General features: G+C 44.6%; 1 protein-coding gene across 1 annotated transcript in view; it reads right to left on the minus strand.

The window, feature by feature from the left end:
* Positions 1 to 10,694, minus strand: part of LOC136588386 (integrin beta-3-like) — a 41,216-nt gene extending 30,522 nt beyond the window's left edge. The window contains exons 1-3 of the mRNA XM_066587554.1: positions 10,530 to 10,694; positions 6,782 to 6,864; positions 234 to 432 (exon numbers count right to left, since the gene is read on the minus strand). Coding sequence (XP_066443651.1) covers positions 234 to 432; positions 6,782 to 6,864; positions 10,530 to 10,590 — 343 coding nt within the window. The 5' untranslated portion in view covers positions 10,591 to 10,694. The remainder of the gene's footprint in view (positions 1 to 233; positions 433 to 6,781; positions 6,865 to 10,529) is intronic.
* Positions 10,695 to 15,942: the final 5,248 nt, after the last annotated feature.

A 15,942-nucleotide genomic window follows, 5' to 3' on the forward strand; every position in this document is an offset into this window, starting at 1 on the left:
CTAAAACACAATGAATGAAACAGGGAATATAATACACCATGCTAGTTATCAATGTGTTCTCTGTGGTCAAATCACCAACAATCATCATCTTTCATGTTTTTCTCGAGCAAACCCATTAAAGATGTATCATTCCATCCTATGAAGGCTATTTTGCATCATACATGAAGAATGTGCAATGCAAAGACTTAATTATGGGTCACAACATGACAGCAGATGTCTTCATGGTCCTTTACCTGGTCTTAGATACAGTTCTATCTTCTGTGGTGATATCTGGGTGATCTTTGCGGCTTCCCCACCAGAACCCTTGTTACTCAGTGGCTGGTTGGCGGAAAAGTTGATTTCGCTGATGGGATATTCAATGTAGTCTGGGAGACAACCATTATTTTCAAGAGCTGACTTTGTATCACAGCGGGAAGCCCCTTTTCCATAGTCCTACAGGAGAAAAGTAGACATATAAGACGCACCAGTTACCGTATGTACTCGAGTATAAGCCGACTTTTTCAGCACATTTTTTAAGCTGAACCCCCCCCCCCCTCGGCTTACACTCGAGTGAGGGTCATTGAATTCATTGAATGGCCGAGCACTGTCACTGATTGGCTGAGCGCTGTGACCAATCACAGGCAGCACTCAGCTGTCATTCAATAAATGGCTGAGTGCTGCCTGTGATTGGCTGAGCGAATATAAGCCAATCACAGGTAGGGATTTTAAATCCCCACCTGCTGAAGGAACTTCATTACAGTGACGGGACACAAGCGGCTAGACGCACCTGAGCCCCGGCAGCGGCAGAGAGCTAAGTATAAATTTTTTACTACAACTAGGGATGATTTTCAGGAAAGGGCTTATATTTAAAGCCCTACCTCGAAAATCACTGCAGTCGGTGCCGGCTTATATTCGAGTCAATATGTTTTCCCAGTTTTTTGTGGTAAACTTAGGTGCCTCAGCTTATATTTGGGTCAGTTTATACTTGAGTATATACAGTATATTAGGAATGCTGATGGCACCATTTCATGCTCTTTTTGAGGCAATCATGATACTTTGTGAATAAGACTGCAGTTATTTATTTGCTTGAGATGCAGAATTTGTTTCCACTGTATTCAACAACAGGGAAGTTTGAAAAGAATTTCCATTGAAATACATATAAGGGCTCTTACCCACTTGCGTTTTTTTTTAACGCTGCGATATCATTGCGTTTTTTTAACGCTATTATCAATGGAACTTTCTAATGTTAAAAACGCATCGCAAGTTTGTGCTTTGCGATTTTTGTGCGATGCGTTTTTAACATTAGAAAGTCCCAATCGCGTTTAAAAAAACGCAGCGATATCACAGCGTTAAAATACCGCAAGTGGGTAAGAGCCCTAAATCAGCAGTAAATATAAGTCATTAAGCTGTCCTCTTCTGTTGAGCTGTTTCAGGGGTTGTCTGGTTTACAGAACCAATTATAATTATCCGATATAATCCCTATTAAGAGAATTCTCAGTTAGAGGGGATGTCCAGTTAAAGGTATATTGTCAATAACTTAATCATAAAGTGTTCCCCTGCTGGGACCGCCAGCAATCAGCTGTAATCTGTAAGCAGTAATTGCTCAACTTCCCTGCTGCGCCACCACAGGGGAGAATAAGCATTACACAATTCTCATTAAAATCAATGGGTTGTCTGCAGAATAGGTCCTCTTGAACAGGAAACACCCTTTATAACTGTTCTTCATATCAGCCAAGAGATGAGGACCCTAAACAAATGACCCCCCCTCCCCACATCTATTATCTAAGAATTCCCTAATAGTGTTTAGGAAATTGGGTTTTCTAAAATATACATTGTCTTTAATGGAAGAGCGTCTACTGTTCAGGACCCATATCTATAAGCCAGAGGACCCACCCAAGCCAAATCATAAACAACTTGGATTGATTCTGGTGAATCTACTGTATTGTTGTGATATTTATACACTGTAATGTGAAATGCTGCGACAAAACAAGTGAATAAAGCTGTTCATGTGCCATCCATCTTACGTAGAGGGTAGTGAGTAATCCCCCGAAATGTCACAATGCCTATACTAGGGGGAATCAATGTGACCTGGACACAAAAACATCAATGACCCTTGACCATGAAAGGGTTAATAGGCTAGAATGGAAGGAGTTTGTGAATGTTTTATAGCTGGCATATATCTATTTCCTCTGCAGCTGGTACCCACCCTCTCAGGTTCTCAGAAATCCCTATCTATCACCCATCTGCAAGCAAGTACAGACCTGCAAACGAGATATCCTACAGCCATATAGGTGAGAAGGCAGGAAGGAGCCAAGACGTTGGGATGGGCCCACAGACTACATTGGAATGTCATTCGAATTGTCAAGAGAAAAGATGAACATTAGGCATAGATGTAACAATCCAACTATTTACTCTTCAGTAAAAGGAATAACTTTTCAAAAAGTTGCAATATGTATCCCTCTATTTACTGGTATATATGCTTCATCTGATTCTAGTACTGGCCCAAAAAGAACCAAGCAAGTGTCATATTTGTCTATGGAAAATATCTCCATTGGGGTCCAACCAATATCAACGACAATTCCCTTCTCATAGACATACAGATTGCTAGTATAAGCATTCATTAATGCAAACCATCTTTGCAGCCATCTGTACCATTACCTGTTAGGTTAATGTGCACTAGTGGGTTCAGGTACCATGCAGCTATGACCCAATGAAAGTCTTATCTGTTGCTGGCATTATTGATGAATGATGGCCGCACCCGACTATATTGGCAGGATTGAAGAACCTTCTAATGTGTATGAGGGTGTCTTGACTTAACCAAATGGCAAATGTAGGGGAAAAAAAGGTTCAGATATGTTGATTTCAACATACGTGATCCTTTGTCCTCAAGAGGGATAAACTACTGCTAGGGATTTCTGTCAAAGGGTTATTATTACCAAACTATATTGTAAACACATGCAGCTCAGCTTATCTAAGATGTTTGGCTATTTTCATTTGTCAGCTTTGCTGTAAAGATTGAGGTAGAGTCAGCAGAGCCATCTCATGATCATTAAAGGCAGAAGATTTAATAATAGCTCTGTTGTACTGCTAGACGCCTAGATAAGGTTGGATAGTAAGTTAGCCATACATCTTAGGCACTCTCACACATGTGGCCGTCAAAACACAGTGATTTCAATTGCAGCGTTTTGCCGTGATTTTACTTTCCTTTTCGGGCGCAGGTTCCTGCCTCCAACAGCGGGATTTAGCCCATCCCATCATTGTGATGGGCGATGAGGTGCGCTAAATGCAGTAAAATAGAGCAGACAGCACTCAAAAATCATGGCGTTAGAAAATGCCGTGATCGATCGCATGTCTGCATGGCCCCATTGAAATCAATACAAGCGTTTTAAGTGCGATTACCGCGGTGTTCAAAACCGCAGTAATCGCGGTAAAACGTGCATGTGTGAGAGTGGCCTTAGATAGCTGTCAGCCAAACATTCATTCATTGACAGCTATCATTCCTGACCAGGTGATGCAAACTAATGCTCCGCTTAACTGGGCTGAGCTTGCATGTATTCTCCTTTATTGTGTCTGCAGCTCCTTAATAACGTGCGTGGTCTTTAAATACTGCATGCAGGTTTTTTATGTGTTTTTCTTTATAAAGTACAAAAACATGACCCCCCCTAAGGCCACTCTCACATGTGATCAGAAAACGCAACTTCTAATCGTGGCATTTTTACCGGAACTTTGAGCTGCGTTTTCGAACACAGGTTACAGTGTGTGACAGCGCTTTTTAATGCACCCCATCATTGTGATGGGTGAGGAGGTGTGTTAAAAATCACAAAAATGGAAAAAAACAGAACAGACAGCTCTCGAAAATCACAGCGATAGGGACACCATGTTCGAGCACGGATTTGAGTAAGCTCATTAAAATCTATGGGAATGTTGTACCGCGGTTAGTACGGCACTCGGGGCGCTGTGGTAATAGCGGTAAAAAGTGGTGTGTGTGAGAGTGGCCTGCGGGGCTACAAACAAATTTTCATGTGCAGGAAATGCGTCATGTTTGGAAAGATTACGCCAAGGGACAGATCAGCACTAGTTAGGTATGGGTATGGGGGAGCGTGGGGTGGAGGCCCAGGGGGGGGGGGGGCCGAGCTGAACTTTTGCACCCGGGCCCCTGAGCCTTTAGGTACGCCCCTGCTCAGAATTCATTCTTCTAGAAATTGTAATATTGTTTCCACACAAGTGTTTTATAGCTGACACATATCTATTTCCTCTGCAACCAGCTAGTACCAACCCTCTCAGATTCTCAAAAATCTCTATACATTACCCAACTGTGAGCAGTTACAGACCTGCAAACATGATATCCTGCAGCTATATAGGTGAGAAGGCAGGAAGGAGCCAAGACATTGGGATGGGCCCACAGACTACATTGGAATGTCATTCGGATGTCATAAGATGAATATTAGCCATAGATGTAACAATCCAACAAGATACTCTTCAGTAAAGGGGCAACTATTCTGGATATTCTTCATACGTATCCCTCTATATACTGGTATATATGTTTCATCACCTGATTATAATATTGGCCCATAAAGAACTAAGTAAGTGTTATATTTGTCCATCTGATGGAAAATATCTCCACTGGGGACCAACTGATGACAATAACAATTCCGTTCACATAGACATACAGATTACTAGTATAAGCATCCATTAATGTGTACTGCCGTGATTGGCAGACACTGGCATGGCTATTTGCCAGTTAAAAGAAGCTGTACTTCATAGACAAAAATGGCGAGAGTTGATCCATAGGTTAAGCCAGAGTCGGCAACGACTGAATGGTTAATCATCATCAATGTGATATCTCTGTATCCATCTGTACCTTGACCTAATATGCTATGGTGCACTAAAAGTCAAGTTCTTACACGGGCGCTGGTCCAGTGGTTCAGTTGAGTTTAAAGGGAACTAGTCATCAGGTTTTTTCAATGCAATCAAAGCTTTGCATGTAATAGTGTTTATAATGAGACTGCCACTTTGCTATATACTATTGTTATACGTCCCCCACAACCTTTGCAAAGTTTTCCAATGTTGAATTAAAATTCTATGAAAAGAGTCAATTTGCCCCGCACAGTCGCGCCAGGAACGGCCCCTGGTTTTGATGGACAGGTAATTTTCTGTCTTCTGATGAAATCCTGCGCAGGCGTTGTGTAAAAGGATGGCCGAGCTTGTGTACTAGCATCCACCTTTACTTGCATACACTTCATGTAATGAATGAACTTGCGCTTTCACAGCCATTACTCGCATGGTCACCTGACATCAGACACCGTCTGGCAGCATTTGGCTGTGAAAGCGCATGCAGCACATGAAGTGAGCGCAAGTAAAGCTGGATTCTAGTACACAAATAGGGGCATGCTTTGACACAGCGCCGCCTGCACAGGATTTTATCGGAGGTCAGAAAATTAATATGCCTGGGGGCATGTCCGGCACGGCTTTTCGGAGCAAATCTGACTGTCTTACCAAAATCTGAATCTTTTCGGCTAATCATGCATCGCAGGAAAACTTCAAAAGAGGATTGTAAAGGTAGCAGGGCCCGTATAACAACAGTATATAGCAATATGGCAATCGTATTATCAACAGTATTACATGCATAGGAAAGACCTGATGACTGGTTCCCTTAAAGTACGGCACCACTATGACACAGTGACACCCACAGAAAACAAAGTTTTCTATGTCACTGGCACTTTTTGTTTTCTGCAGATGAAGGTGGATATATAGATTAGATGAACGTTGGCTTATTGGGGGTTTCTCACAAGGGTGGAATACTTACTTGGACCTACGGTGTTGGAACCTCTGCCTCTGGCTTGTTTCCGACCACAGGTCATGTTTTATGGACTCGCTGTGTGCCGACGGGTCATTGCAGCGGGCTGGCTGTTCTGCTCATCTTAATAACCACAGTAATTCCCCTCTCTGTGAAGGTCAATGCAGACAGAAGCTGATCCCCTGCTGGCAATCAGCTGCCTAACTGTAGTTTTTATTGGGACCATTTCAGGTACCCTGCATGTTTAGATTTTTTTTTTAACAAAAAAAGGGAAAAGTACTTCTTTTTTTGACTATTTATATTTATTTTTTACAATTTTTTAATGTCCCTGTATGGCCAATTTCACACGGGCGAGCACAATATCAGGCCGTGAAACCCGGCCTGATATCGCTCTTGGGAACGTGCGATGTCCCTGCGGATGCAAGGCATTTTTGTGTCAAAAACGCCTCATCACTTAGGGGAAGCTGTGACTGTCTGGCACGGCTTCCAGCCGCACCGGAGGATCGGCAAGTGTTTCCTACTGTTTTTAATGGGAAACCTTGCATCACATTGCATCGCACTCGCATGCACCTCACACGCCGTGCAATGGGCGAGATGTTCCTAGGGAATGCCCAAAGATAGGACATGCCGCAATTTTTTTTCTGAATCGCAATGCGCGAAAAAAAGTTGCTCATGTATATGGGTCCATGCAAAAGAATAGGGTTCATATTAGTCTCGCAATGCACAAATCTTGCATGATTTTCTCGACCATGTGAAAGCAACCTAAGGGACTTGAACCTGCGATCTAATGGTCGCTCAGATAATAAACAACAGCGGGACTCCGGCTGTCAGCACAGCTGGCTCCTGCTTAAGATGGCACAGGTTCAGCTTCTGAGCCCACACCATCCATTTGCTGTAAATATATGTCAGTTCACCTTAATGTCCCCCTTCCCATTTGCATCATGGGGCGCCAAGGAATTAAGAGATATTCTTGCCCCAAGGAGCTGACAATCTACAAGTCCTTACCTCTTGGGAGCACCAAGCACATGTTGGACTGACAGCTAGGCACTTCTGGCAGGAGCTTACCCCTCGTGAAGAGCAGATGGAGGCTGAAATATACAGATATTACATGTTACATATAGAAATGTCTGCAGATATAGGATACTGACATTATTATCTTGCGTAAAGTGAAGGGAGAGGGTTAATAAATTGCAGAATTTAATGCAAGGGTGTTGGGGAATTGTAAATTCTTGTGACCAGAAACTGTTTTATGACATGTAGACTGAGGTCCATTGACAGTCTGCAGACTTCCATAAACTTCCTTGAAGTTCCAAAACTAGTGATCCTTTTTATTAGATGCTATTAGATTCACTCAAGCGATAGATATAAAATGCATAGAAATCATTAAAGGGGATGTTTTATCAACCTGATCACCATGAGACCCGGCACCCGAGACCCCCTAGCACATGATCAGCTCTGGCTAATCAGAGAGCAGGTTTAGTCTAATACTCCCAATGCACTGTGGAGATTAGGTAGTCTGAAGGTTGCATCGGCCATCTAGGACAACCGAAAACAATAGCGGGAACCAGCGGATCGGAGTCATGGCCGAGAAGAAGCACTGCAGCTAATATACTCCCCTCCACCTCCAATTCCGGTCCAGAATTTTGTCCTGAAACTGGGAGTTAGCAGTATTAGGGCCTATGTACAAGGGTTGTTCTCATTTTAAGCCTGGTTTTCTTGACATTTAACCTTGGAAAGAGCATGCAGACGATATTCCAATGATGGTTTTCAAGAAACATATATTGCTCAAAAAAATTAAGGGAAGACTTAAATCAAATATTGGTAATGATTTCCAACTTGAAGCTTTTGTTCGAGATCTGATGTATGATTTAAGTGTTCCCTTAAACTGTGAAGACATCAGGGCGCCAACGGTGAATTTGTCAATTCTGGTGTTCTCTGGTCAATGCCAATTGAGCTGCACAGTGCTGAACTGTGAGCAGAGGGCCCCCTACAGGACGTCAGGCCCTTATGCCATCCTCATGGAGTCTGTGTATGACAGTTCGGTCAGAAACATGCAGAGTAGTAGTCCACTGCAGGTCATTGTGTAGGGCTCTGGCAACGCTCCTCCTGTTCCTCTGATCCTGATGTTGGGTTGAGGCTCTTCTACACCCCCCTGCCTCCAGCTCTTCTCATGTAATGGCCGTGTCCTGGTATCCACTCCATGCTCTGGAGACACAGCAGACCTCTTTGCAGTGGCACGTATGGATGCACCATCCTGGAAGATTACCTGTACAACCTGATTGGGCTGCAGGTAGCACCTCGTACCAGTAGTGACAAGGACAGCAGCAACACTGGAGACCAATCATGACTCATTCACATGATGATACGGGGGCTGTATATTACACACTGCATTGTATGTAACGTGTATTATCTGTGTGTTTTAAACCCCCATAGCCTATAAGGGTGTATAATACGCACTAAAATACGGCATGCAACGTTTTTTTTTGCACGCACGCTATGCTAGTTTGTCCAGGATTATTGTGGAACTCAACAACGATGGCTCAGATGGGCCCTCCAACGCTGATGTGAACACAGATTTATGTAGTTCTACAGCTGTTGGTGGCAACTGTTCATTTTCAGCTATCTTTACCTCCCAGCATCCCCTAGTGCTGGTAACATAGTAACATAGTATGTAAGGCCGAATGAAGACAATGTCCATCCAGTCCAGCCTGTTATCCTTCTGTGTTGTTTATCCAGAGGAAGGCAAAAAAAAACAAGAGGTGGAAGCCAATTAGCCCTTTTGGGAGAAAAATTCCTTCCCGACTCCCTAATGGCAATCAGACTGTTCCCTGGATCAACCCCTGATAGTTCCTACCTGCCTGTAAACCCGGATTAACAATTAACCTAAGATTTATAGCCTATAATATCCTTCCTATATACCCGGATTAACAATTAACCTAAAATTTATATCCTGTAATATCCTTCAGCTCCAGAAAGACGTCCAGTCCCCTTTTAAACTCCTCTATGGATTTTGCCATCACCACGTCCTCAGGCAGAGAGTTCCACAGTCTAATTGCTCTTACAGTAAAGAACCGTTTTCTGTGTTGGTGATGAAACCTGCTTTCTTCTAGATGTAGTAGATGCCCTCTCATTACCGTTGCAGCCCTGGGTATAAACAGATCTTGGGAGAGATCCTTGTATTGTCCCCTCATGTATTTATATATAGTTATTTGGTCGCCCCTTAACCGTCTTTTTTCCAAGGTAAATAATCCCAATTTTGATGCCCCTCTGGGTATTCCAGTCCTGTCATTCCATGTATTAATTTAGTTGCTCTTCTTTGAACCCCCTCCAGCACTGTATCATCTTTCCTTAGCACCGGTGAGCAGAACTGTGCGCAGTATTCCATGTGGGGCCTGACTAGTGCCTTATATAGTGGGAGGATAATGTTCTCTTCCCTCGCCCCTATACCTCTTTTAATGCACCCCAAGACTTTATTTGCCTTTTCAGCAGCTGACTGGCATTGGTTACTACAGTTAAGTCTACAGTCCTCTAGTACCCCTAAGTCTTTTTCCATATCACTTTTCCCCAGCGGTACCCCATTCAGTGTATATTGGTGACATCCGTTTCTCCTGCCCATGTGCATAGTCTTACATTTATCAACATTGAACTTCATTTGCCATTTTTCTGCCCAAGCCCCCAGCTTATCCAGGTCCGTTTGTAGCCGCACATTGTCCTCCGTTGCATTAATTATATTGTATAATTTTGTGTTATCTGCAAATATTGATATTTTACTGTGCAGCCCCTCTATCACGTCATTGATAAATATATTGACCAGAATGGGGCCTAATACTGAACCCTGTGGCACCCCGCTAGTCACGGTGGCCCAATCAGAGTACGAACCATTTATTACCACCCTCTGCTTTCTATCTCTGAGTCAATTCTTTACCCAGATATACACGTTTTCAACCAATCCGAGCTGCCTCATTTCATATATCAGCCTCCTATGCGGCACGGTGTAGAACTACAACTCTCAGCATACCCTGACATATCCAGCTGATGCGAAGCAAAAACATCTAAGATTCTGTGAGACTTCCAGCTATTGTGGATCTACAACTCCCAGCATACACTGACATATCTAGTGGTTGGAGAACTACAACTCGCAAGATACCTTGTCATCTCCAACGTTTGTGGATCTACGACTCCCAACATCACTTCTAGTAACTGGGGAACTATAACTCCCAGCATGCTGCAACATCTCCAGCTCTTGTGGATCTACGACTCCCAACATCACGTCTAGTTATTGGGGAACTACAACTTCCAGTATACTGTAACATCTCCAGGTGTGTATGATTAACCCCCAGCATACCATAATACTTTTACTAGTTATGGAACTACAACTCCCAGTATACACTGACACCCCTACTTGTTAAAGTACCATGTCACCTCCAGCCATTATGTATTAACAACCCCCAGCATACCATGGCACCTATAGTGGTTGTGGAACTACAAATCCCAGTATGCCATGAGATGCTGGGACCTGTAGTAGCACAAGTTGCACATCACTGTTCTACAAGATAGTAATATCCCTTATATATAGCGTGGTAGATATATTCCACGGCACTGTACAAGCAGGGGAAGCAATAAATGTACTGCACATCCCCCTAACCTTAAGAGCTTACAATCTACCTCTGCAGTTACCAGCTGCAGGGACATACACAGATCTCTAGGGCTATAAATCAAAGTCCACATCTGATAAGATTTTCTGTCCACTTACCACAACTTGTAGAAGAGACCCATAATACAAGCAGCAGACCTCTGTACATAAGGGACACCATTATCACCCAGAATTGGGGAGGGGGGCAGCTCGGTACAGTCTCCTGGAACCCCCCACCAGCTTGTATGCTGACAGTCAGCTGGGCGCTGGAGTGTAAGTACCAACTCTAGTTATCCCAACTCCTCCCTTGTTCACACCCTACAACTGGGCTGGCTCCAGGTTTATGTAGGCCCTTAGGCGATATTCTCATTTGTGTCCTTTGCAGTGTGTCACAACATATGAGACAGTAAAACTGCAACAATGTATTAACTATTGTAGATTTTTTAAAACTTATTTACCATAAGGTTAAAATAATGTGTTACTTCTATTTTATGAATCGTTACTGTTCCTGCAATTCCAGATACACTCTTTGTCAAAAAAAATCCCACCCCTTGAAGAAGTTGTTATTCTGCTGCAACACCAGTTGTTACGTTTGTGTGGGCAACTAAGCACTGGGCCCACACGAACGTGACCCAAAACCCAGGCGGGGACCCGTGATATGGAAGCTGACCCTGTGCTGAAGGGAAGATGACTAGGCCCTACCTACAAGCGGAGCGATCGACTCGATAAAGGCGGCCCCGCGCTGGAACTTAGGCCATGGCTCTCCCAGAATAGGTGGTACACGGAACCAGGACAAGTTCAGACAAACCAAATGCACAAACTGGTAATTGGCAGATGGTAAACACATTTACCACTCAACCTTGCACACTAAAGCAGATAGAATTGCTGAATATAAATACAAGGGATTAGTTTGTACATTGGCCAATGACCTTAAGCCGCAAGGCCGTGATCAAGGCTCCTCGTGTCTTGCGGTCCCTACTCTAGCAAGGCACAAAATCAGGCAGCACAGGACACAAAACACACAGCAAGCTGCAAGCTGACATGACACAAACACAGGCAGACAAGACTGAGGAGAAATAGCTTCTCTTGCAGTGGGGCTGGGGTATATATCTACCCCCAGATCCAGGGGATTGACTGACCTGAGGAACCACACCCAGCCAGCTCAATTACCCCCTAACCTGTGAAGGCATGCACAAGGAGGCCTGTAGAGAACAGGTCCCAGATGCACAACCTAACATCCAGCATGAGTTCCATCTCAGGCAGATATATAAATAATTAGAGTTGTGATCTGATTAGATCAACGGTCTTGTGAAGTGGTTCCTCCCTTGGCCTATAAAAGGCTCTCAGAGGCTCCTTGTGTGTAGTGACCTCTTCTTCCACTTGTGTAGAGCTTTTCGACCACTAGACATGCCAGTAGACCACTAGTAGAGAGGATCGTCTGATAAGCATGAGCAGCTCTGTTTCGTTATCTGCCATCCAGAGACAGGTAGCGCCATCTTTACAGTCCCCCGTTTCTTTTGGAACCATTTCCAGGCACTTAGCTTAAGGACATTTGGTCTTACGGCGCCCATTACTTTAACACCCAGCCACCATGACCTCCGTTTGTAGTTGTCTTGTAAGCAACTAAAAAGAACTGGTACAGAGTGGAACCACGTTGTCTTCAACTACAAATCCAGGTTAAGACTGAGCACAGACGACGGCCGTATTCGTGTCTGGAGACCTCGGGGTAAGCACCTCAATCCTGCCTTTGCTGTGGAGCGGCACACTGTCCACAATGCTGGTGTGATGGACTGAGGCGGCCATCGCATACGACAGTCGGTCACCCCTAGTAGTGGCTCAAATGACAATGGCAATGTGTTCAAGACATCTTGCAGCCACATGTGTTGTCTCTCATGGAAGCTTTTTTAAGAGGCATTTTCCAGCAAGATAATGCTCGGTCGCATACACAAGGGGGTCACAGAAATGACTCCATAACATTGTCACACTTCCGCGGCTGCCCAGTCACCAGATTTATCACCAGTAGAAGATGTATGGGACCATCTGGGATGCCAACTTCGACAGCCTAAAAGTTTGCACGATCTAGAGGTTCAGTTAAGGCAAATGTGGACCACTATACCGCAAGATACCATACGAAACCTGTATGTCTCGATGCCCGCCCATATCACATCTTGTATCCAAGCTAGAGGCGTTACAACAGGGTATTAGAGCCTCAATGCCCACCCGTATCACATCTTGTATCCAAGCTAGAGGCAGCCCAACAGGGTGCGAGAGCCTCAATGTCGACCCATATCACATCTTGTATCCAAGATAGAGGTGGCCCAACAGGGTATTAGGGCCTCAATGCCCTCCCATATCACATCTTGTATCCAAGCTAGAGGCGGCCCAACAGGGTACTAGAACTTCCATGCTCGCCCGTTATCACATCTTGTATCCAAGCTAGCGGCGGTACAACAGGGTACTAGAGCCTTCATGCTCATCTGTATTACATCTTGTATCCAAGCTAGAGGCGGCACAAAAAAGTACTAGAGCCTCCCTTCAAGGGGTCAGTTTTCTGTAATAAATGAGCCAATGGTTAGCTAATAAAGGTCTCACTTTTATAATGCTTTTGTGTTTTTTTACTTGAGTTTTTTTAACCTTACTGAGATTTTTCTGGCTAACACGGTAGCACACTATTTTTGGCGGCACGGCAATGTGGTGATACTTCATTACTAAAAACCATTCCCAAATATTTTAGAATGTTTCATAATTGTAATCCAAAAAAGCTTTTGGTCCATGATACTGAGACCGTGAATTGTGGCATTAGTGGGGGAGAGATGTAAGAAGGGGACTTGCTCAGAAAGAATGCAGGTGGATAATAATCTTTATTTATATAGCGCCAACATATTCTGCAGCGCTTACAAGACAGGGAACTGGAACAAAACCACGGTTACATAGTAATTAGAGATGAGCGAGCGTACTCGGATAAGCACTACTCGCTCGAGTAATTTGCTTTATCCGAGTATCTCTGTGCTCGTCCCTGAAGATTCGGGTGCCACTGCGGCTGACAGGTGAGTCGCAGCGGGGAGCAGGGGAGAGCGGGCGGGAGAGAGGGAGAGAAAGATCTCCCCTCCGTTCCTCCCCGCTCTCCCCTGCAGCTCCCCGCTCCGTGCCGGCACCCGAATCTTCAGGGACGAGCACAGCGATACTCGGATAAAGCAAATTACTCGAGCGAGTAGTGCTTTTCCGAGTACGCTCGCTCATCTCTAATAGTAATCAATTGATGGAATCAGTTGTGGTGAGGGTCCTGCTCCAACGAGCTTACATACTACAGATAATGGGGTGATATAGAAGGTAGATGGATTGGAGATGTGCACAGTATGGAGAGGTGGAGAGTGGGATGCTATACACATGGTCAAATTGGGCCGTATAGAGGCTGATTCCGTATGACTACAGGAGGTGGTTGATTGCGGCTATAAGGGATTGCAGTCAGTAGGACAGGGAGCATGTTATCAGGCGGAGTATAGAGGGGGTTTGGTGTAGGAGATATGGTATGCCTCCCTGAAGAGGTGCCTTTCGGGTGGTTTGGGGTGGTGCATTCCAGAGGACTGGTGCTGCTCTGGAGAAGTCTTCAAGGTGGGAATGATAGGTTCAAATTAAAGAAGTGCTTAGTCTGACTTTGTTAGCGAAGGGCGTGGGCTGGGTGGTGGATTGAGATAAGGGAAGCAATGTAGGGTGGTGCCGTGCTAGTGAGAGCTTCATGGATGAGGGTGGTGAGTTTAAATTGAATTCTATATTTGACGGGCAGCCAGTGCAGTGACTGGCACAGGGCAGAGGCGCCTGAGTAGCGGCTGGACAGGAGGATGAGCCTGGCTGCCGCATTCAGGATGGATTGGAGAGGGTAGAGTCTGAAGCAGGGGAGGCCGGTTAGCAGTGAGTTGCAATAATGAAGCCAGTAGTGGATAAGGGCAACAGTGAGCATTTTTAGTGTGTCCACGGTGAGAAAGGGGTGGATTCTTGTGATGATCTTGAGGTGCAGCTGACATGTCCGGGCCAGGTAGTGGATGTAGGGGGTAAAGGAGAAATCAGAGTAGACTATAACCCCAAGACAGCAGGCGTGCTAGGAGTTATGGTGCCACACACTGAGATGGAGATGTCAGGATGAGATCAGTTTTTGAGAGGTTCTTTTTTAGGTAGAGAGAAGACATAGTGTTAGAGACAGTGGACAGACAGTCGGAGGCATTCTGGAGGAAAGGTGCAGAGATCTCACTGGAAGAGGTGTAAAACTGGGTGTCGGCAGCATAAAGATGGTACTGAAAGCCAAATCTCCTGATGGTTTGTTCAATAGGTGCTGTGTAGATGGAGAAGAAGAGGGGGACGAGAACCGAGCCCTGGGGGACCCCAACAGCAAGAGGAAGAGGGGTGTGGAGCCAGCAAAGCAGATACTGAAGGAGCGGTCGGATAGGTAGGAGGAGAACCAGGAGAGGGCAATGCCCTTTAGGTTGATGGAGTGAAGCATAGCAAGGAGGAGTTTGTGGTCGACAGTGTCAAATGTAGGTTGGATTGTCAGGCTTGGGACTATGGTCCCTGTGGGATTGAATGAAGTCATCAGTTTTGTCCCTTTTTTATAGGTTTTGGTCTCTCTCCATGCTTTTTATACTAACTTTATATTTTTGTTTAGATTGCGATCTCGTCTTCCTTCCATGTCTTGTGCCCCTGTCTCTATGTATGTAGGCTCTTGGGAAGGGGATCACAATACAACCTTTTTTTACATCTACACTCAGTGCACTGTAAAGTTGGTTTCACACAGATTTTCGCGAGAGATTTGTGCATTGCAACACACACGAATATGAACCCCATTCTTTTGCTTGAAGTCATGCACATGAGCAATTTTTGTCTGCCTTGCACAGTGATGATATGTGAGGGAAAAAAATCGTGGCATGCCCTATCTTTGAACGTCCCCTCGCATTGCATCACTCATTGTTTTCAATGGGGCCGTCAGCAGCGTTGCACCACGTGCTAAGTGCACACGAGTGTGATGCAAGGTTTCCCATTGAAAACATCAGTGGGGAAATCGCCTGTTGGCAAGCGGGAAATCGCTCCTTGATTCACAATCCAATATTGCACTCACCTATCTGAAATTAGCCTTAGAAGCACTTTTATTATCCCACATATATGGGAAATGGGTTGGTTCTGTTTATAACAATTTTTGTGCATTGTCACGTTTGCAAGGTTTACACTGCCTGATTTTTTTTCTTGTTCTTTAAATTACACATTTGCACTTTGGTGCATCTTAATGGGCTGTCTATCCTCTTATTTTATACGTCACTTATTGCACCAAATTCTTTGATGCATCATCCTAGATTTAAATTTCCGTCCTTCACTTTTTTTTTCTGATTTAGGGCTTATTTAGTTATATATTTTTTAACTGTTGAGGGCCGGGTGCAGCCATCCCGTAGGGTGAGCCCAGACACATGGCACACACTGAGGAGCTGGGAGGGCAAGATGCTGGCTTGTCACGGCGGCACTTACCACGCTCCCTCCCAGACAGATGCAC

This window comes from Eleutherodactylus coqui, chromosome 13 (genome assembly GCF_035609145.1).
Source record: "Eleutherodactylus coqui strain aEleCoq1 chromosome 13, aEleCoq1.hap1, whole genome shotgun sequence".
Classification (NCBI taxonomy): domain Eukaryota; kingdom Metazoa; phylum Chordata; class Amphibia; order Anura; family Eleutherodactylidae; genus Eleutherodactylus; species Eleutherodactylus coqui.